This window comes from Mesoplodon bidens, assembly GCF_964165515.1.
Source record: "Mesoplodon bidens genome assembly, chromosome: 10".
NCBI lineage: Eukaryota > Metazoa > Chordata > Mammalia > Artiodactyla > Ziphiidae > Mesoplodon > Mesoplodon bidens.
In genome coordinates this window covers 44,466,408-44,490,241 of record NC_138172.1, presented here as the reverse complement: position 1 = coordinate 44,490,241, position 23,834 = coordinate 44,466,408, and the positions used below count along the sequence as shown (strand labels likewise).

Below are 23,834 nucleotides of genomic sequence, written 5' to 3'. Positions count from 1 at the left end.
GAGGACCGAAGAGGTGCCAGCCACTGGGCCACACTTTGGGAACACAGAGATGAAGAAGCTATTGCTTCTGCCTGGTCCAGCAGGAGAGGAGCTTTGTAAACCATCACCTGGATGCAATGTGATAAGTGCTGTGATTGAGGCCCAGGTGAGAGACATGGTGAATCACAGAGGGCCTGGGACCTAAATCTGCTTCAATAGTGTCAGCGTTTTTCCCAGCAAATGATTTGCCTTTGAAAATGACACTTGAACATTTCAAAGCCTTTTGCCAGCCCACTTGTAATTCATGTTCCCTTGCTCCACCTGTGGGACCTGAGGGAGAAACAGAAAGACACCAGAGTTGTGCTGTTGATAGGATTCTCCAAATGAGTTTGCTTCTCCCCCTCACTTTGCATGAAGCAGTAGAGAACACCTCTGAGATGTGAATGTGGTGACACGTAAAGCGGTACCCGAAGCAGACGCAAGGATGAACAAGGGAAAGTATGGGATGCAAATGATGAGACAATTCTATTCTGGAACTTTCTTGAGGTATCTGCTTGGGTTGAAAACCTACTGTTAACATGATTACTTTTAAGCTTTATTTCTTTTTTGTCTTTGTTCCTAGAGAAACATTTTTAGAAAAATCAGCAAAGAGAAGATAAAAATAATATGTGGAGACCTTCAGCACTGCTCTCTTAGCTACAGGCTTCCTGAGTGGTTCGAAAGACAGAGATTCTAACGACTAACACAAAAGGCCCTAATGAGTCTCCGTGTTTAATACTTCCATCCTATTTTCCCCTTGTCTCAGTGGCTGGCATATTTTTAGATTAGACACAACCAAAGACTTTATTGAGAATACAACAATGTAAAATAATGACGGTGAAAAAGCTCCAAATGAGATTTTCTTTCTTCCCTCTTTCTCATGGATAAAAAGCATTTACCTGTGTCAGCAAAGTGATGGAAAAATCTTCCTCTACACAGAAAAAAATAGCCTTTTCTGGGAGGACATGCTGTTCATATTCTGACAACCATTTCTTTCCACTGGCTGGTCCAATAGGAATAAAGAATATAATTACTCATTCTAATTACATTGGTTGTCTTAACAGCATAAGTAGAATTCATCCTTTAAACTTCCTGGGAGAAAGCTGAGACTTTTCTAACTCTCCCATTACATTAAACTCTGGGCCTGGTATGTATAGAATTTTGGAGTAGGAAGGAAAAGGAGTGGGAGGCATATCCTCTGAGTGCAGACCTAGTCTACAAAACCAAACAAAGATGAATTTCCAATGTTTTAATCATTAGGGAAAGATGGTCAAGAATCTTTCATTTCTAGGGATTTGGAATTAAAATGTCCACAATATGCAGAAACACTTTGGTCCTCCCAGCTGCTAACATATCCAGCCCAGTGGAGATGCTGGAATCAAAGGACTTAAAACTTAGAATCTTTGGTATATGTCCTTCTATTTCTGCTCCTTACTAGAACCAGATTATTTAAGCCACTTTCTCTGTCCCAGGTGACTGTGCCACAGTGTACAGGGCCTCCAAGCCAGGCCTTCTTCTATCCCGCCAACCCCTCAAAGACTCCCAGATGACAGGCAGTCAACGTACCTAGGATGTCGAAGCACCCTCCGCTCTCCAGCCGGTGTTTCCTGTACAGGTTCTTCAAGACCTTGGCACTGCCAAAGCGTTTGAAGCGGCTCTTCACATTATTGTAGAACCATTCCAGAGACTGGGTCCTCAGCACCCTGAGGACAACACAGAATTAGAAAACAGAAAATTATTATTAAAGGACAGAATTATGAAATGGTGGATTGCAAAAGTTGCCACAGTACTTCGCAGCTCCTTCCATCAAGAGGTGGTCTCTACTCCTTGGATCTGGGTTGGCCTTATGACTTGCTCTGATCACAGAGACTGGTGGAAGTGATGCTGTGTGAGTCCAGAGCCTGGCAGCTTCCTCTCTTGCTGTTCGTGGAAGCCCTGCAACCCATCGCCATGTGAACAAGCCCAAGATAGCCTTTGGGATGACAAGAGACACTTGGCCCAATCCCCCTCTTGCCCAGCCAATAGCCAGCCAACCCCTAGACAGGTGAGTGAGGCCACCAACTGCTGGTTGACTGAAGACGCATGAGTAACTCTAGGTAAGACCAGCAGAAGAACCATGCACCTGAGTCCATCCAAAGAGCAAGCTGATAAATGCTCGCCATTTGAAACCACTAGCTGACACATCTGTTTAATAGCAGGCTTTATATTTGACACTCTTACTGCATTAACACCATTTCTAATTCAGCTTGGGAGGATAAAAAGCACAGGTGAGACCCTGGGCTCTATGGCAGAACTCTGCAGCCTCTTTCTCATTCAGCCTGAAGCACTGTGGGAAGGTGGTTTCCTGGTCAGTGCTATAATGCTCGGTACAAATCACTGACACAATGTTCTTTTCTGCCTGACCAGAACATGTTTCTAAACCCCTCCCATTTTAAGAATAGCTATGGTTGTTATTTTTCTATTATGAATGTAATGATGCATACTCATTTTAAAAGTTCAGAGAAGCAAAATGAATATAAATTCTTCTAAGTCAAGGGAGGAACAAGCACACATTTAGCTGCTCTTCCTCCCCAGATGCCAGTGAAATGTGAGAAGATATCCAAAGGGAAAGAAATCTATAGAGTTGAGATGCGAATCAGAGATTTTTTAGATATCTGGAAAATTCTAAATAAGTGACAGCATAAAGGTAACAGAACATTGTCCTACAAAGCAGGCAGAAGGGCTGGGACTCACAGACTGAGAGGTCCACTTTAAAGTTGATTGATGGAGACTTCGCCAGTGGTCCAGTGGTAAAGAATCTGCTTTCCAGTGCAGGGGACGTCGGTTCCATTCCTGGTCGGGGAACTACTAAGATCCCACATGCCCCGGGGCAACTAAATCCACGTGCGCCACAACTACTGAGCTCATGCACCTCAACGAGAGAGCCTGTGCGCTGCAAACTACAGAGCCCATGGGTCCTGGAGCCCGCACACCACAACTAGAGAGAAGCCTGCACGCCACAACGAAGAGCCGACACAGCCAAAAAAAAAAAAAGAAAAAAAGAAAATACAAAAATAAATAAATAAAGTTGATTGATGAGTACTCAGCCATAAAAAAGAATGAAATGTTGCCATTTGCAGCAATACGGATGAACTGTATTCATTATGCTAAGTGAAATAAGTCAGAGAGAGAAAGACAAATACTGTATGATATTACTTATAAGTGGAATCTAAAAAATACAACAAACTAGTGAATAAAATGAAAAAGAAGCAGACACATAGAAGAAGACTGTCCTTGGAAATCATAACCTCCAGGCTTATGATTTATTTGAGAGCTTTAAAAACACAAAAGGACTGTGACTCTAGAAGAGAAATATTCTGCAGGCTGCCTCTCCTGCACACCACCCTGCTCTCTGAGCAGCTGACCTCCGTGAAGGTGCTGCTGCAGGGCTCCGCGTTGCAGGTGGACAGGTCCACAATGGTAGGGGTGGACAATAGTGGTTATTGTGCCTCTCATTCTTCTTTGCCTTTTGGGACACTCCCCCTCCTTCCCAACTGAGTCTACGTTTTTCTGGAAAGGCTGGCCCCTCCTCCTGGCAGCCTTGGGGGTAGTCACATGACTCAGACCTGCCAATCAAGGTCTGAGGTGGGACCTTTCCTGTTGTTGGAAAGAGATGCTCCCTTTCTGCTGGGCTGGCTTGGTGGCAGAATGAAAGCCCGGGCTGCTGGGGCCACCTTTGCCATTACTTGGGGGGTTATTTATGGTCTTCTGAACAAAAGCAGATCTGACAGCGGGAAGGAAAAGGATCCTGTTGATGTACTTTGAACACCTGGATCTACCCAAGCCTGAGGTCAACCCCTGGACTCTTCCATTACATGAGCCAATAAAATTCTCTCTTTTGTTTAAGGCTTCTTGGGTTGGGTTTCTATTATTTGCAGTCAAGAATCCTAATGCTTCAAGTACATCATAGGATGAGCTCTCCGTTACGTCCCTGGTTATATCAAAACTCTATGACATTTAGAAACACTTTGATGACCTCAAAAATAGAATGCCTTGACTTGCTCAAGTCAGAGAGAGGAGTCAGGGCACTTCCTGGGCTGCTGGAAGGTGGGAGGACAGCACTGAATCCTTGGAGAATGACCTGCAAAACTACAGCCTGATTTGGAGACTAGAAAGCTTTCCCGTAAGAAGTGATGTATTTTGGATTATGTTTTGACTTAGAGTTAATGTGGAGAGCTTTTCTGGAAGCCCCAGGGAAGGCTCAGTCATGATTACCTTCATTTGATATTACTGCTTTTATTTCACTTATTTTAAAATTCATGGCTAAGAGGAAACTCACAGGAAACATGCAGTTCTTGGGGCAGAGGTGTGGGGAGAGGGCCGTGAGGACGCCAGCACCCAGGATGGACTGGCTAAGTGCTGCAGGGTCCCTGGCCCACCCTCACATCTCCAGCTTCCCCCTGAACAGACGCAACTGCAGGCACGGGTAGATGAGAAGGAAGGAGCCCTGTGTCAGCATCTTGCTGGAACAGAAGGCAGAGTGGAATATGAGTCTGTGCATGAATTCCTTCATCTGTTCATTCATTCATTCTTTCATTCCTCATTATTTATTGAGTGCCCTACGTAGCAGGCATGGTGCTAGGGATATGGGGAGTGACAAAACAGATGAAGCTCGTACCCAACAGTGCTGTTGGACTAATCTCAACGAGTGCCAGATGCGTCATGAGATGGAACCAAAAGTCAAGCCAAAGGCATCTCCAGAATGGCTGGAGAGTCTGTGTCCCACAGGCATTGGATTCTGGATCATTCCCACAGATGTGTGAAAAACAGAGCCCACCCTGATTTATGGCTCAGGCATTTTTTTTTTGACTTAAAAAAAAATTGAAGTATAGTTGATTTACAACATGGTGTTAGTTTCAGGTGTACAGCAAAGAGATTCAGATATATATATATATGTGTATATATATATATATATATATATATATATATATATATATATATACACACACACACACACACACACACACATATTCTTTTTCAGATTCTTTTCCATTATGGTTTATTACAAGATATTGAAAATAGTCCCCTGTGCGACACAGTAGGTCCTTGTTTTTTATCTGTTTTATATATAGTAGTGTGTTTCTGTTAATCCCAAATTCCTAATATATCCCTCCCACTCCTTTCCCTTTTGGTAACCATAAGTTTGTTTTCTACGTCTGTGAGTCTGTTTCTCTTTTGTAAATAAGTTCATTTGTATCATATTTTAGACTCCACCTATAAGTGATATATGATATTTGTCTTTGACTTACTTCACTTAGTATAATCATTTCTAGTCCATCCATATTGCTGCAAATGGCATTATTCTGTTCTTTTTTATGGCAAATATTCCATTGTATATATGGACCACATCTTTTTCTTTATCCATTCCTCTGTTGATGGACATTTAGGTTGCTTCCATGTCTTGGCTATTGTGCTGCTATGAACACTGGGGTACCTGTATCTTTTTGAATTAGAGTTTTCATCTTTTCCAGATATATCAGGCATCTTCTTTAATGATGCCCAAACTGCTGCTTCTCAGCCTCAGAAAACACATAGGAGGGGTGCCTTAGAAAGGATGGGGAGCTGAAGTCCTGGTGATGAGACTTGTGGCGAAAAGCTTTCCAATTTGGAACTGTCCAGAGGGACCCTTCTTGATTTCCCTCACTTATTTTTGTAAATGATCCCAAGTTATCCCGAAAAATGCTCACACAAAGCTTCTTAGTTCTGTGCAGTTTAGTTTCACAGTCTTAAGCATGATCATTTCTTTCAACACTAGGGCTTTAAAAAAATCAACAGCAACCCTTCAAAATTCACCAATCACAACATAGTTAGAATTGATTACTTTTAGCCCTTGGAACTACTGTTGGTTCATCGGTAAAATGATGGCCACACAACTGACAAGGATAGGGAATATAGGAAGAGGATCGGGTTTGGGGGGAAGGTGGAAGTTGAGTTAGGACACTTAAATTTGGGGTGCCCACCACATCCCCAGGTGGCAATACCTGGTGAGCACTGGATATACTCGTCTGGGACTTGGATAGAAATCTGGACTTGGTAGTCTTTGGTCCACAGGTAGTATTGAAGCCAATAATTGGTGTAATGGAGGTATAAATCATCACTATCTCTATTTTACAAGGAAAATGGAAATAAGTAATTTGCTGGTGTCACTGACAGAACTAAGAGCAAGTCAGGGAACAGACTGTAGACCTCATCCTTGGGTCAGTGCCTTGACGTCTGATCAGGTTATTTTCCTTCCAGAACCCCTAGTTAGTGTTCTTATTGCAAATTACCACTTTTATTTCAAAGTTTAAGCAAATAGAAAGCACCATGGATCAAGGAATCAGCAGACAATGTAAAATCATTGTATCATTTCCCTAAAACAACCTACTTATCACATTGTGAATACTAATCACTTCAAGGCACTTGTTTGTATGAGAAGTTTGCCAATTATTTTTATGACATGAATAAACTTGTAAATATGGTACATTCTCATTAGAAGACAGACTGGAATCACATAACTCATCAGAAGAGCAGCACTGAAATTATAACCCCATGAAAGCTTTGCCCAGGAATGCCAGACTGATTTTTGGCTCATTAGACAAAACAACACGATTGTGAGAACGAAGGAACTGCCTACATAAGAACTGCTCATATCCTGGCTGCTGGTGATGAAGCAAGGCCGCCTTGGCCCTCAGCCCTGGCTCGGCAGGCGCTGTGCAAACTGAGCTCACTATGGGGGAGAGTCTAGGAGAGCCTGTGGATCCCGCTACTTCCTGTATGGTCCTCGGAGCAGCACTGGGGCACCTTCCGGAGCCTTGATGGAAATGGCAATCCCAGATCTCTATTCTCATCCTGAGACCGGCTAAATCAAACTACACTTTAGCAAGGTTCCCAAGTGGTTACTATGTATATCAAAGCTTGATAAGCACTGGCCTAGCAAAATTAGCTGGGTGTTTTCTGAGCCCACATGTAGTTTTTGTTTTGTTTTTAATTTTGACCACAATCCACTTAGGTAGGTCAAGAGAGAGAACAGCTGACTTGCCTCCCTCCTTCCTGCTTTTCAAGGAAAAAGAACTGAACTGGGTAATAAAAAGTTTGGAAGAGGAATAGAATAATTAAAATGGTACTCCCAAAATCAGGTGCCTTCATTACAAAAAAATAAAATGCCAAAAATACTGTTGAGCCAAGTTCAAATAATTATATACAGCAAGGTTCCCCAAACAATCTACAAAAAACTAAATTGATAATGATGAACTAACCTTACTTTGTTGGTAAAAATTAAGAAGCACAACTATTAAAATCCATGACCAACTCAAGATGACCTTGATGATGTACGGATAATGAAGCATCCCTCCTGAAAACTATAAGCACACCCATGATCTGTGAGCTCTGCTTCACAGAATACAGAATGAGAAGATTCAGCACCAACAACACACTGGATGGTAATAAAAGAGAAAAAGGTCCAGGTCTTTCAAACAGAGGGACTTTAATATAGGCAATTGGTTATATAGATGATGAAAACACTAAGACTCCAAAGAGAGGATGATTGAGGCTAGCATCCCAGAGGCTAGCAATGGGGGAGCTGCCACCACCCCAGGGCCAGAGGGACAAGGGAGGAGGTGGCATTACCAGTAGGAGCATCCTGGAGCCAGGAGCTGGGGCCACAGAGGAGATGCAGCTGCTGCAGAGACACTGCTTGAGGCAGAGAGACTGATACCCTGTTTTCTCTTTTTCTCCTGCCCTCCCAGTTCCCTCCAGGGCCTCCCATTGGCCAAGCTCAGAAGGGAGCCTGGGCAATGCAGCCTTTGGGGCTCAGCACCCCCAGGAACAGAGTAGAGAAAGGAAAGGCCAGGATGTGGCATCTGGCAGCACATAGCAAATGACTGTTCTAACGCTGGCTTATAAAAACCAGATTCTGGCAACCCTTAATAACTTACTTAATAGATTACTAAGAAGTAGCCTTAGTTTTAAGCAGAAACCTAAGTCTGCAGAATTGTGCCCCATTTGCCTACAAGAAGAGAAGGAAGGCACTGTGTTTGGGAATTGGTTTGCAGCCTAGGAGGTGTCTCCATGCCTCCAGAACATGCTTTAGGAACTGCTGGCATGGGACAGATGATGGGCTGGGTACCAGACTGAATTTTAGCACTTACCACCTATGTGAACAAGGGCACGTTTACTAACCTCTCTGGGTGCCGTTTTCCTTATTTGCAAAATAGAGATACTAATATTGATCTGGCAGAGTCTTACAAAGCATCACTGACCTAATATGCTTATGAATCTACAACAGAACTTGAACACAGTAAGCACAAAGAGAATGGTAGTTATTTAATCTCAGAAGAAACTAAATATTCATTAAATTTAAGTCCTATTATAAGGAAATCTTTTTCTCTAAAGAAGTAAAAATCAAAGAGCCCCCCTCCCCCTATACAGACCACAATATAGGATCAGTAGGAAGAACTTGGTTTATCCATTAGGACCAATAACTGACATCAGTGTGGGCCTCAGCTGCTTGTTACATGTCTTCTGAGAGAGCAGTTGTCCAAGGACAGGCTTCCCTGACTGACAGTGTGCACTGTTTCTCCTGCCAGCAGAGGCCTGCGGAGCCCAGAACTTTCTAGCTGAGTCTCTCGCCCTGCTGACGGCAGCTCTCCCAAGTGAGTGCTCGCATTGAGGAAAGGCCCGGGGACAGCCTTGCCAACAGAATCACTCAGTCCTACTCTGCTGAGTGAGACTCAACTCTTAGAATTATGATTTCTAGGTAACTCCTTGGATACAGTGTCCCTAAAATAAACGCAACTTTATTAAAAAAACAAAAAACCCCATCAAACAAACAAACTTTCTTTCTCCCCCAAATCTGATCCTAGGCAATTTATTTAACCTATCAGATGTGTTTTTTTTCCCTCCCAGATGCAAAAGGAGATAATATATATTTCATCAGATTTTTCTAAAAGATTAAATGCTGTAACACATGTGAGGCACTCAGCACAGTGTCCTGCCCAGTGTAAATCTTCAGAATATGCTATTCCTTATTATCATCAACGTTATTATTTTATCCTAAGCCCTCGGCATTCTTTTTTGGCAGGATGTGGGTGTAATCAACAGATAAAGAGTAAAAATACACTTGTCAGGAAACACATTCAATTCTTACATTTCATCTTAACCAAAAGGTTAGACTTTAGGGTTAAGGTGGTTCTTAATCTTTAGTATGTAGTTTTTAAACTTAAAACCCAGCTTGCTGGGCCAGCCTCAGAGCTTCTGATTTGTTTGGTCTGGGTGGGGCCCGAGTATGGGCATTTCTGACAGATGTGCAGGTGATGTGATGCTGCTGGTCCAAGGACACACTTTGAGAATCACTGAGTTTGACGACTGATTTGACATGCTGTAGAATGTAATATCTTCCTGTGTTCTGTAGCCAAGAACACAGGAAGATATTACTGATTCAGAGCTGTGGGGAAAACAACAGAATGACAGGCAGGTGTTTGGAAAGTAGGATTCATTCAGCCCTGACAGCATGAAGGCCCTTGAGCACGGAGTCAGAGCAATCAGTCTCTAAAAGTCAAAAGAGACTGAGGGACTAGATGGAAAAGAACAGCCCTCACACTGGGACCCCTGAGTGTATCACTGGGAATTTGTAGACAAACATGGCCAGGAGGCTGGAAGTGTCATGTTCAGTTGATACGTGACAATTGCCATTAATGTGAAGTATCCTGCTAAGGGTGGGAAGCTGGAGTTGACAAATAGCAGCAAGGAAAGCCTGGGAGAGAAGTGAGGAAGTGTGTCTGTGTGAGACACCCCCGCAGCTGCTCCTGGGCCCTTTGCACAACTTCTACAATTTGCACAGTGGCTAAAGGGAGATGGATGAGGAAACAGGCTGAAGGAGAGAACAAGGGAGTAGATAATAATATTTGAAAAATTTTTTTTCAGTTTTAATATTTTTATTGGAGTATAGTTGATTTACAATGTTGTGTTAATTTCTGCTGTACAGCAAAATGATTCAGTTATACATATATATATATATATATATATTCTTTTTAAAAATATTCTTTTCCATTATGGTTTATCATAGGATATTGAATATACTTCTTTGTGCTGTACAGTAGGACCTTGTTGTTTATCCATTCTATATATAATAGCTTACATCTGCTAACCCCAGCCTCCCACTCCATCCTTCCCCCAACCCCCTTCCCCTTGGCAACCACCAGCCTGTTCTCTATGTCCTGTTTTGTACATAGGTTCATTTGTGTCATATTTTAGATTCCACATATAAGTGGTATCATATGGTATTTGTCTTTCTGACTTATTTAGTATGATAAGCCCTAGTTGCATCCATGTTGCTGCAAATGGCATTATTTTGTTCTTTGATATGGCTGAGTAATATTCCATTGTATATATGTACCACATCTTCTTTATCCATTCATCCGTCGATGGACATTTAGCTTGTTTCCATGTCTTGGCTATTGTGAATAGTGCTGCTATGAACACAACGGGTGCATGTATCTTTTTGAATTATAGTTTTGTCTGGATATATGCCCAGGAGTGGGATTGCTGGATCACATGGTAATTCTATTTTTAGTTTTCTGAGGAACTTCCATACTGTTTTCCTCAGTGGCTGCACCAACTTACATTCCCACCAACTGTGTAAGAGGGCTCCCTTTTCTCCACACACTCGCCAGCATTTGCAGTTTGTAGACTTTTGAAAAAATTAATTAATTTATTTATTTTTGGCTGAGTTGGGTCTTCGTTGCTGTGTGCAGGCCCTTTCTAGTTGCAGCGAGTGGGGGCCACTCCTCGCTGAGGTGCACAGGCCTCTCACTGTGGCAGCCCCTCCTGTTGTGGAGCACGGGCTCTAGGTGTGCGGGCTTCAGTAGTTGCGGGCTCAGTAGTTGTGGCTCGCCGGCTCTAGAGTGCAGGCTCAGCAGCTGTGGCGCCCGGGCCTAGTTGCTCCGCAGCATGTGGGATCTTCCCAGACCAGGGCTCCAACCCATGTCCCCCGCACTGGTAGGCGGATTCTCAACCACTGAGCCACCAGGGAAGCCCAGTGTTATTTGTAGACTTTTTAATAATGACAATTCTGACCAGTGTGAGGTGGTACCTTGAAAATATTATTGATGAGTGTGCTTCCATTAAGGCCAGGAAAGTAAAATTATAAGAAGTTGTGCTTTTGATTTAAATAAAATATTTAAACTTAAAATCACATTGTGAGTTTAACATACATGCTTTTCAATTTTTCACTATTTTTTCAGATATTTTAATATGCTAGAAAAATTATCATTAAAAATACATAAGAATATTATGTAGGGGGATAAATATATCCTTTTGTCTCAGTCTCCAATCAGAGGCTTTTACTAGATGCTGTCTTTAGTTAAAATTTGTAAATTTTGATAGAAAATACTTTATAATAACTATAAATGAAATATAACCTTTAAAAATTGTGAATCACTATATGGTACACCTGTAACATATATTATATATCAACTATACTTCAATGAAAATTTTTATATTTTGTTCTTTATGAATTTTTGCATTAATTTTGATTTTTAAACATACTACATTAAAATATTTATCTTGATTATTCGATTTTGGTCACTCCCTTAAATTTTACACTGGAGGTGAGTGCCTTGCTTACCTGACCCTAACTCGACCCTGATAGGGCAGCCCCGTGTGTCGGCACTTTGACACTAGGGTTCCGTGGTGGCAGAGGAGTGCCGGGGGGACACAGCTGTGCCCGTGGAAGGGGGAAAAGTGCCCAGTGAGGCAATGATCCCAGCAGGAGAGGGTGGCGCCCGGAGAGTACAGTGGTGGTACCCAGGGGAGTATAGTGATGAATGCAGCGCCCAGAATACACTGAGGATGAGGAACAGTGGAAAAAAAGTGGAAAAAAAAAATCCATGGATGTCATGGGTTAGTTGTTGAAACTTGTGCCCTTAGAGACTTCCAGGAATCCATGGGGGTGGGGTGTGGAGAGGAGCTTTGAAGGAGGCTGAGGTCCTGCATTGGTAGTTAGGGATAAAAACCAATGAAGCACCATCACCCAAGGAAGGTCTAAATAAGAAGACATTTCTGAGATGGTCTGGAGGTGGATGTGTCAGGGAATGCTCTGTCCCTTCCAGGACTTTCCAGCTGTCATTCACAGGACTTGGGCACAGCAGCCTCCTCTTTGCAGTCACTCTGGCCTGGGCAGGATCTTCCCAGCTGTCCTTACCTGTCCCTTAAGAAGCCCTCCCCAGACTTGCTGCCACTAGTCCTGACCTGGCCCTGAACTCTCCCATCTCTGAGGCCGTCTCTGTGGCCCTTGGCTCCACACTTAACGCTTGATTCATTCCTCTCTGTCCGGTTCAGCGAGTCTGACTGATACTCAACCAGGCAATTGTCAGGCCTGGGGGAAGAGGGAACGAAATGGGTTCTTTTAGTGTCGCCTGTTTGGAGGCAGGGATAAATGTCATTTGAATATGGCTTTTCTTTCGCTTTCTTATTTGTAAAGCTGATTGGTACTTACTTTCACTTGTCAGAATCAACTTGAAGTAAGAGAATTTAACTGCATTTATTTGAAGAGCTGCTGTCCTGCTATAGCTGCAGCAATTTGCACTCTGAACCAAGCTTGTCCAGAAGGGAAATCTTGCATCCTCCCTGTGCTACTTTGTGTGATACAGGGACTGAGACAGCAAAGAAAAGGCAGTCAGCACATATGGATTCTTCTCCCAGTCACATCACTCTATGTACGGTCTTGAACACGTTTATCTTTCTGCATCTCACTTCCCGCACCCTCAGAATACAAATGACCACAATTTCCTACAACCAAACTTCCAGGGACACACAGTTAGTTGCACTGGATATTGCCTCACCTCTCATGTCCTGACATATTGAGGTGTGCCAGCTTTGCTCTGATAACATCTTCACATTTGTATTTTTAAAAAGTGTGTAATTTCCTTTTTGGCTTACTCATCTGTTTGATTAATGGTAACATTATGTTATATAATGAGGTGTCTTCCCTTTAAGTTCCAAGCTGGTTGTTGGAACAAGAAGATGATCTGATTACTGTTTATATTAACCAATACTGGACTTGGCTATAATAAACACACAGTGTACTACTGTGAACATTAAAAGGCAAGGACTTTGCTATATTAAGTGAGTGGTTAAAGATATTGTGAAAACGTCACTGTTTATTCATAGTAGATTGGAGCTGCGGGGGCTGCCATGTAATTAATAATACCTGCCGGTTCATGAACGCCTCCTATGTGCCTGCCATGGAGCCAGGTCTTTTTGGTTCTCAAAACTAAATTACGAGACAACTCTTCTTTTACGAAAGCAAAAATTACATAGCTCGTCAATGGTGAAGCCAATATCCTCTTTCTTTTTTTTGACTGTTAATTTTCTTTAAGTAAAAAACTTTAATAGATGCGTCATGGAGTTTAAAATGTAAGCCTCCTGCTCACCCACGTTTACCATCCATCCAGTTCCCTTCCCCAGAGGCAAACAATGCTGTCAGTTTCTTGTGCACCTATGCACACACATGACAATACTCCCCAAAGTGTTCTCCTTTGCTTTTCTTCTATACAAATGGTAGGACTTTCTGCACTGGCTGTTCCACAACAACACATCCTAGAGATCATCCTGTATCATAAATACAGAGCCTCCTTATTCCTGTTTAGGGGTGTACTATCATTTATTTGACCTGTGCCCTATTGGTTATCATTTAAATTTTTTCCTAATTTGCTTTTACATCAGCATGGCAGGGAATGGCCTTTACACACACACATCTACACACACACGAAGGGAGCAGAACGTTTGTTAGGTAATAATTGGGGAATCTTCTCTCTAAAGGATCTAGGCAGGATTTTGAAGGATGTGCTATCCCTTTACTGTGAAGTGGTAGGCAGAATATTCTGCAAATCACACTAGCTCCCGTCTGTGTGTGGGTATGAGTGCATGCTTCAGAATATTCATGAGGACGCAGGGCATTCTGCTTACAGCATACTACTGTTTATAAAGCACTTACTTAGAAAAGGACCTACAGATAAACTGAGGGTGCTAAGGAGGAAAGGAAGAAATTGGTTCTTTCTTTTATTTTTAAAACTTTATTTATTTATTTATTTATTTATGGCTGCGTTGGGTCTTCGTTGCTGTGTGGGGGCTTCCTCTAGTTGTGGCGAGCGGGGGCTACTCTTCATTGCGGTGCGTGGGCTTCTCATTGCGGTGGCTTCTCCTGTTACAGAGCATGGGCTCTAGGCGCGTGGGCTTCAGTAATTGTGGCACATGGGCTCAGTAGTTGTGGCACGCAGGCTCAGTAGTTGTGGTGCATGGGCTTAGTTGTTCCGCGGCAGGTGGGGTCTTCCTGGACCAGGGCTTGAACCCGAGTCCCCTGCATTGCAGGCAGACTCCTAACCACTGCTCCACCAGAGAAGCCCAAGAAATTGGTTCTTTTTTGCCGACTGCCAAGTAACCGCAGCCTCTGTGGATGGGTCCCTTTCTTCCAGACAAATGCATGTGTGCAAAATTCTGCTTACACTTTCCTGGAATGGATTGCATCAGAAATGGGTTCTCTTCACATATGTGGGGCATCAATGCAAACTTTGAAAAGGCACATGCCTTTTCTTTTTTCATGGAAAAATCAGTGGCCACTTCTTACAAAAATGGGAACACATTTATATTCTGCAAATCAAAGAAGTTAGTGTACTTCTGCTCAAATGTAAATCTCAAAAGAAAAAAAAAAGGCTGATGTTGTCCTTTGACTTGAAAAGCAAGTTGAAATCCTGGAGTGGTCTCTGACAGGGCCTAATGCAAGTCACCTGACCTGCCAAGCTATTAAGACTGGTCATTTTGGGGGTGAAAGTGCTAGGAGCTCTGACTTCAAGGGAGCAGAGTAATGAGCTCAGATCAGAGTCTGCAGGGCTGCTTGGAGAGTGAGAGTGGATGAGGAGCAGCGGAATTCTCTAACAATTCTGGCTGAGCTCCTCTAGCCACATTTCTGTTCTCATTAAGTCATCGAGCTCATCTTGGGCAAGGTCTGTACCACCCGTTGTCCACGCTGTCGATAGCGGATCGCAAGTCCCATTTCCAGTGTCCCAGTTTGAGCAGAAGGGACCTCCAAGTGGGTTCTGCGGTGTTCCCAGGCCTCTGCAGATTTCCCCCTACAGAGAAACTCAGGAGGCTCTGGGTGCCACGCTGCAGGACGTGTCCTTCAGGGATGGAAATCGTGCACATTCGCTACCAATCGCCACCTCCAGAGTGGGATCCTGGCCAAAGATCTTGTGTGTGTAGGTGGTGGTGGTAGGGATTTTATTTTAGCATTATCCACCATGGTGGACTTCAGATCTCCTCCATCTGTATAGAGCCCAAAATATCTCTCAAGAGAAGCCTTGAATACACTGCATAACTTGCTTTTAGAGGGGCTTGTAACAAAATTCTCAACAAAATTGAAACCGCTGACCAGGATTCAACTAAGCACCCCAAAACCCAGCCTTTAGAAAGTCTGTAGATTTTTGAGTTCTTGAGAGCATCACAGTGCAGAGGGTAAACTACGGAGCCAGCCTGCCTAGTATAAATCCCAACTCCTCCACTTTCTAGCAAGTTCCTTAACCTTTCTTTTCTTAGTTGCCACATCTGTAAAATGGGTGCAATATACTTGCTTTATGGAGTTATGAAGGTATCTGAGTGCTTAGAACAGTAATTCATTACAGAATAAGCTCTCAGTAATGTTAGCTATTGTACAGAAAAATTCTTTCCCATTTCTATAAGCTTTTTTTGGTGGTTGTTGGTAGTGGGATCTATTTGCAAAAAGGCAGTGATTCAAGGCAGAGCCTGTGAAGAAGTTGAAAGCTCCATGGCAACAGATGAGGCTTTTTTCTGGGTGCTGGCAAGGCCACTGATACCAAGCCACGGTGATGGGGAAAGCAAGGAGTTAGGATGATGGCTGGAGTGCTTTGCTTCACCCAAACAGTACACTGGGGGCCTCGCCAAGCAGCACAGATGCTGCCTCTCAGAGTGCCCACATTTTTCTTACTGTTGTCATTTTGCCTGGCAAAGAAAGCTTTTATCCTTTCAAAGATGTTATGTCTTTTGCCCTATGCTCTTAGCCCTACTGCTCTGAGATGGGGGCTCTGGGAGACTCTGCTGGGCCGAACCCCATTTCCCAGGATGCCCTCCTAGCAGCTCACCTGAGGCTGGTCTGGACACCCCTCTATTCAGTCCTTGGCATGAAATCATGCAGAAATTTTGTACTCGGATGGCCATCCCTGTTGCCAGAGCTGACACAGACCCATTAAAAACAATCTTTGATTTCTTCAGTCACTTAGATGAGGGTTTTGTTGAAGGGGAGTGGAACTTATGTACTCAAAGTCATTTGCAGAGGTCCCCCCATTAGTTTATCGTGCTGCCTTTGTCATGTGCTCGATGTGACTTCATCCTCACAGGGCCTCCCTTATTCCACAGTGAGGATTCAGTCCTGGGAGATGCACTTTATGTCAGAGGAGAGACATGGGAAGATACTAGCCTAGAGCTCCAGAGAGCTAGGTTCCCTGCCCACCTCTGTCACACAGTGGCTGTGTCACTAGGCTCAGATCACTTCCCTTCTCTGACATTAGTTTTCTTACCTGAGGCACTCCATGAACCCAACCTTCGAAGGTGGAACATACGTTTGGGGATTGACTGCCATCTGGGGTGTATCCAGAGGTGGAATGACCCGAGATAACCTGTGGAGGCCAGCCTTTGAAGGGTCAGTGGTCACAGATGTTGTCCAGGGTTGGAGTGTGTGTGTGTGTGTGTGTGTGTGTGTTGGAGGACTGGGGAAGAGGGAGAGGGGTGAAGTGTTGTGTTGTATAGCTTCTATGTGTGTGAGAGAAACAGGCGAGAGTGTACATGCGAGAGAAGCAGAGAGAGACACTGTGGATATCACTTCTATGCTTCTATGTGTGACAGAAGGAAGGTGGGGAGAGAAGAGGGCGGGGGAAAGGGGAGGAGGGACTGTGGAGAATTCGAGAGCATACTGTGAGTGTGTGAGGGAAAAAGGGAACAGGGAGAGGGAGAGAGCAAGGAAGAGAGGGAGGCAGAGAGGGTATGTGGTGTGTGTGTGTGTGTGTGCGTGGCAGCTGTGACCAGTGGCTGGACTGTACACACAGCCCCTGCCTACACAGTTCTCAAAAACCTCCCCAAGTTTCCTGGAGAAGCTCTGCCAGGGGCTTTGGGGAATTCTTTCCTCTCACTGGCTCTAAAGCAAGGCTGGATTCTCTCAGTCTGAGGATGCAGGATCAGGAGGCCCCCCAAGGTCCTGCCCCTCTGGTCAGGACCTGATTTCTGGCTCTGAGTATCTGAAAGCCTGGCTCTGTGCTGGAGGAAATGATCCCCACTTGGGAGCTGGGGTTCCTCAGAGCAGCACAGCTTGTGTGGGCAGCAGCTGGAAGCTGACTCACCCTCCCTGCTCAGGGAGGGAGGATGCCAGGGTCTGTTTACAGCTCCAGGCCTGAGGAAGTCATCTCAGAAGGGGTGTGAGGGAGGAGGAGTCAGGCTCTACCCTTGTGAGGGACGGTGACAGCGCTGGACCACTCCAGTTTGGAGGAGGTGTGAGGTCAGTTTGGGAAATTGTAAAAGGAGCTTGTAGTGGAAGTCTTCCTTTCAGAGTCTGGCACCCATTCATCCTCTTCCTGACAAAACAGTACCCCAAATATTTGGGGAAACACCTCTCCCCACTCCCAGGCTCCAAGAGTGGGTCTGGATCTAATCAGGTGTCTTCCCCTCCTCCCAGCCACAGTGATTAGATCGGGGACGGACAGATGAACCCAAATCACGCCAGTGCGAGCCATGCCTAGGACTCTGTTCAACCCTTGCAAGTGGGGTGGTTTCTAAGGATGTGTGGTTGAGAGAAGGGAGAGGTTAGAATTCTGGCCGGCATCCTGCTATTGTGAGAAGTTTGAAACTGCAGCCCACCAGCAGAAAGCAATGGAAAGGAAAGAAACTGAGTCCTGAAGGTACAGTTTAAACTCTGGATCCAGCAGTACCTGAAGCCACACTACCCTTGAACATTTTTGATTACATAGCTAATAGGTTCCCTTTTCTTTAAGTCAAGTTGGGTTGGGTTTTCTATCCCTGGTGATCCATGAAAGCCTGGCTGAAACAGTGGTGCATAGGATTCCCAAACCCCTACTGAGAACCAACAATGTACTGGGCAGGTACAGTGACAGGTGCTGGGGGAGGAGGTGATTAAACACTAGGCTTCTGTCCCTGGGGGGCTCCCAGTCACCAGGGAAGGCAGATGTCTGAATGAGGAGCCAACACCCCAGCGACAGATGTCCATGTGCTACAGAGGAGAGGATGACAGTCTTAATCCAGAGCCCAGACGGGAAGGCCAGTGGGGGACGGAGGAGTGAGGACACAGGGTTGTCACGGGGTAACAAACACCAGCTTCAGAGACAGAAGGACCAAGCCTTAGATGCCAACACAACCTCTCTGAGTCTTCATTTATTCACCTGCAAAAGGGGGAGTCTTATCTCATAGTTTTGTTGTAAGAATTAAACATTTAATCAGCCACTCGAGACATATTTGCTGAGCACCTGTTATGTGCCAGAAACTGTGAACAATATGATATGCAAAACAGAGAGGGAGCTTATACTCCAGTGGAGTAAGCATCAAAACAAGAGCCTGGATCATGAGTGAGTGGGACAGGGAGGGACAGGGATGGGAGAGGAGTATCAACAAACACAAACTTGCTTGATGACAATCTGTGACCATGGAGGGGAGGTCTGGAAGCAGAATAAGATTTGAACGTGTGAAGAGGGAGGGAGGGGGCAGGATTCCAGGTGGAGAGAGACCCCCATTATGAAGGCGGGGGGGAAAGGAAGGCGGGAGGTGGGAGAGCAGGTGGGACCGACACTGTGGGCCTTTGTGGGATGTTGAGTTTTGTCTTTATTTTAAGAGCCAAAGAAGACATGGATGGGTTGCCTCTGGATAATTAGGAGTTTGAAGCAAATTGTTGTCACTGGTTTTGCGTTCAACTGCGATGCTGTTATGGCCAAGTTGAGAATAGAAATTAAGAGAGAAGCAAACAGTGATAAGCTCAGGGCATCTCACCTGTGTTGGGGCAATGCCGTGAACAAGGGCGGCAGCAGCGGTGATGGTGCAGGGTTATCCCCATGCTGGGCAGGAGCTGCTGGTGGGGAACCACAGACTTGCTTCCACTGTCCTCTCAGAGGGCCAGAGGGACCAGGCCCAGGCCTCCATTCCAGGGGTGGGCGTGGTCACTAACTGCAAAGCTGTGATGCACCAAGGGGCCTGGACCTCCTGGGACATGAAGCCCATTAGCAGACTAAACTTCCGGGGGGTGGGGAGCATCTGAGACAGTGTTGCCTCTGGGAGCTGGCGGTGGTGGCCTCTGCTCCCAAGTAAGCGGAATGGGACAGTGGAAAGATGCTGGATTTCAAAATCAAATAAGCTGGGTTCCCAATCCAGGCTCAGCACCTTGTCAGCCACATGACTTTGAGCAGGTCTCTGAGCCCATCTCCTACCCCGTAAATCGAGGCTAATTCCTGCCTTGCAGGCTTTCTGGATTTGGGGAGTTAACACAGACAACATGCCTCCCTCTCAGGAAGCGGACCGTGACTTTCACTTCTCTTTTCCAGCCCTTCTTGGGGTTCTGGATGACTAGTGTGGGCCACATGTGACAAGACAGCCCCAGGCACCGCTGAAGGCATCCCAGAGTAGAATACCCTGAGCGGCCATAAGGACTTGCCTGTGTAAATAAAATTCCACTGGGAGAGGGGTTTGGGGAGACATGCCCACCCCATATGGCACATGGTGAATGCCTTTCACAGCCTTTCCTGGCAGCTGGCTGTGATCAAGGGGAAAAAGAGAGAGAGCCCAGGAGGGGTACAGAGCATCTAGGAGGGGAGGACATCTTTGGGGGCTTTGGGGTACTGACCATGGACAGGTAGCAAAGACCCCAGGCAGGGTCTCTGAATCAAGAGTTAGTGGCAGCGACCTCCCTGGCGGTCCAGTGGTTAGGACTTGGTGCTTTCACTACTGAGAGTCGGGCTTCAATCCCTGGTCAGGGAACTAAGATCCTGCAAGCCGCATGGTGCAGCCAAAAAAAAAAGAGTTAGTGGCAGTTTCCATTTGCAGCAATATGGATGGGATGGACCTAGGGATTATCATACTAAGTGAAGTAAGTCAGACAAAGACAAATATCATATATCACTTATATGTGGAATCTAAAATCTGGTACAAATAAACTTATTTATAATAAAGAAACAGACTCACAGACATAGAAAACAAATTTATGGTTACCAAAGGGGAAAGAGGGGGGAAGGATAAAATAGGAGTTTGGGGTTAGTAGATATACACACTATATACAAAATAGACAAACAACAAGGACTTAATGTATAGCACAGGTAACTATATTCAGTATCTTGTAATAACCTATAATGGGAAAGAATCTGGAAAAAAATATATAACTGAATCACTTTGCTGTACACCTGAAACTAACACAATATTGTAAATCAATTATAGTTCAATAAAAATAAATAAGTAAACAACAACAACAAAAGAGTTAGTGGCAGTTTCAAAACCCCCCTTTGCAGTCTCACAGTGGTAATGGCCACGTCCTCAGAAGAGCACAGACAAGCAGGTCGGGGAATGGGAATCTAAACACACAGGGCACAAAAGACACAGCAAGAACAGAGTCTACTGCAAGGCTTACAGAGGCTCAGATGAGCCATTTATAGCTTCTGAGATGCATCTTAATGTGTCTCTTTGCAATGCCATCTCTTTCCAGGCAAGTTCAATCCTTGGCACCATTACCGGGGGGGAGTGGAAGGTGCAGACTTCCCTGGGCAATGTTAGCATGAAATCTTCCTTTTGGGAGGGTCTGGGAAGAGGAGAAACAATCACCACAGAGTCTTTATCTTGTTTAAACTCCCCTTCCTCTACTCAGTCCTTGATGCCGCTGAGAATCCTGCAGTCTAATTTGTAGATCAAGCATGTTATTAGATGTGAGAATTAGAAGTGACAAGCAAAATGCCCCATGCCATGATGCTAATACTCATTAAACCATCCTTGTCTATTATTTTAGAGAAAATACAGCTCACTAAGAATATATTTAGTGATTGTCTGCTAAAATATGCTCCTAGTGATTTAAATCAAACATGGGGAGGTCTGGGTTGTCCTTGATTTGTCACATGGCCATTAAAACCATGGATGCAGAGGAACACTATATTCTTTAATTTTAAAAAGTGGCTGGCACCAGAGGAAAGGTTTCACGAGGATGGATCATCTGGATCAGGAAGCCTAAACTCTGGGGTCTCACCCTAACAGCCAGACCCTCCTCTAACCTGGTCTCTCCGTTGGTGGCAGCTCCCTTCAGTGGCCCAGCTGGGGAGATCCTGGGGAGACCAGGCCAGAGGGCCTCACCAAGACCTGGATGAAGGCTCCAGAGCCACAAAGGAGAGGTGAACACAGAGGGAAACTTTGGCTGGATCAGCTCCTACTAAGAACCACCCATTCCCTGGGGGAGGTGCAATGTGTACCAGCTTACTTGGGAGCACACTAGCTTACCTGAAGTTCACGCCTGGGAAACCACAACGGAAAGAAAGAAGATGAATCCTCTTCACTGCTTCCTGAAGGCTCACCTCTGCTCCACCCGAGTGTCTGAGCATTTATGTGGCACCTACTTAAGCCTCCACAGACCCACCACGCTAGAATGCAACTCAACATGGCACGTCCTCCACAGACATCGGACAGGAAGCCTACACCAATGGAGGTGGAACACTGCCACTGAGAAATGAAAGTCGTAGGTACCTGTGCCACATAAGATGTCACCTTGTGGCCTTTTATTTCTGAAGGACATTTCTGAAATGGCTCTAGGCAGGGAAGTGCATAAGCCAGCAGGTTTGACAGATGATGAGTTAAAAATGAATGAAGCTGGTCAGCTGAGGTAGGTTTTCATTTCCCAAACTTGAAACCTTATCCGGTAATACTTATAGGTGACTTGCTCTTGGAGACTGGAAACCAGCCTTCAGCAGAAATGGTGACAGGACAATTCTGGCTGGTCTACAAGGAGAACGGGCTCTCTCCACCGCCTTCAGCCTCATGCCCCACACCAGGTGGGGACAGGTCATATGCAAAGGCAGATTCCTCTTTTTCCCAACCATCTTGGGGAGTTACACTGCCCTCTAAGTCCAAGATCACGATGCTGTCTGAACACAATCACCGCCCTTCACGACATCAGCAAATTTCAGCACTGAGCATTGGGCCAGCATCTCACTGGCTAGCCCCTACGCTCTCTGAGGAATGTGTCACAGGGGTCCCTAAGCACTGTCAACTTTCAATCTCTCAGGAGGGGCCCAGAAAGGTCAGGGATTTGGCACAAGTTCTCAAAGCTTACCAAGCAAGAAAACAGTCTGATTAGAAATAAAGCTGAGTATATTGATTTTTCTTGATGAAATTTTGAATGCAACAAGTATTCATGGTGTGTTTTTCAGCATCCAGTAACACCACATGAGGCACTTATTAGTAAACCCTTGAGAAAGAGATTGTCCCAAGGTCAAAAATAAAAGGATGGAGAGAAGCACTTTTACATTATTATTAGAGGTGCACATGGTCTCAGAAGTGACTTTCCTTGACCTTGTCCCATTGAAACAGACTCACAGGTTCTCCCACATCCACATACACCTTGGCCTGAAGATCCTGTATATAATTTTAGAGAAGAAAACAGAAATTGACAGAAAGTGGTTTTTAGCGAAGCAAATACAATTCTGCATAAACATTGCCAAGGCCCTCGTAATACAATAAGCCCAGAAACATCCAACAAAGAGAAGCATGTTCTTTGGAACTAATGTATAAAAGCTTTATGATGATGATGACATTCCTGAGACTCTCATAAAAATTCTAACTCTCATGTCCCCTTTTAGCTTTGTTTATTTGTTTTGGGCCCTTGTTAGGGTTGTTGTTTTTGAGCTGCAGACAAATCTAATGGCCACTTCTAGCATCGTGGCATACTCCAAATATATCTAGGGCCAAAATTTTCCTGCTACATGAATACACCTCAGTCTCAGGCCCAGGAGCATCTCCGACTGTTAAGAACCTGCATGGAAAGCTACTAAGCTCAAAGATGGCTTTTGAGGGCCCCCAATGAAAAAGGACAATGTTGTAATAACTTCTGCAAACATCAATTTTTTCAGCTACAGAATTGGAATATTGGCTCCACGTATCTCATGAGTGGCTGAGAGGTTAAAACAACATAATGCAACCAAAAAATGCTTCTTCAATTTAATAAGGTCTGGCTGCATCCTTCTTAATGACCTAGGCCTGAGTTTCAGGCATTAAGATGCTCTCAGACACGGGATGCTTTCAGGTCTGCTGGCTCACCCCTCAGGGCCTTTGCTCTGCCTCTCGGTGCTCTCCCAGCACTTATACCATCTCCGTATGGTTATGGTTGGGACTTTCCTGTCTTCCATATTAGACTGTGAGCTCTTGCAGGGCAGGGACCTCTTCCTGTTGTTCTTGGAGACACCCTTTTCCACACAAGCCACTGCTATGCTGTGCAGGCTTGTTCCAGCTGCGGGGAGCTGACTGTGAGCACCTCTCGCCAACTCAGTGATAATATGTCGATAGCTCGAAAACGTATATGGTGGGAATATTTACACTATGGAAATCGGCAAATACTACAAATCAAGCCTTCTTTATCCCTGGAGAGCCGGTTGTCAAAAACTTACCAGGGGCTTCCCTGGTGGTGCAGTGGTTGAGAGTCCGCCTGCCGATGCAGGGGACCACGGGTTCGTGCCCCGGTCCGGGAAGATCCCACATGCCACGGAGCG

At 44.8% G+C, this 23,834-nt stretch overlaps 2 protein-coding genes across 2 annotated transcripts in view; one reads left to right on the top strand and one right to left on the bottom strand.

Annotated features, from left to right (window-relative positions):
• The window catches only part of LOC308623932 (uncharacterized protein), a 438,061-nt gene that overhangs the window by 199,258 nt on the left and 214,969 nt on the right, over positions 1 to 23,834 (top strand). The gene's annotated exons all lie outside the window — the stretch shown is intronic.
• MYRIP (myosin VIIA and Rab interacting protein) overlaps positions 1 to 23,834 on the bottom strand; it is a 182,543-nt gene that overhangs the window by 82,982 nt on the left and 75,727 nt on the right. The window contains exon 3 of the mRNA XM_081246728.1: positions 1,585 to 1,721. Within this exon, the coding sequence (XP_081102854.1) occupies positions 1,585 to 1,721 (137 nt within the window). The remainder of the gene's footprint in view (positions 1 to 1,584; positions 1,722 to 23,834) is intronic.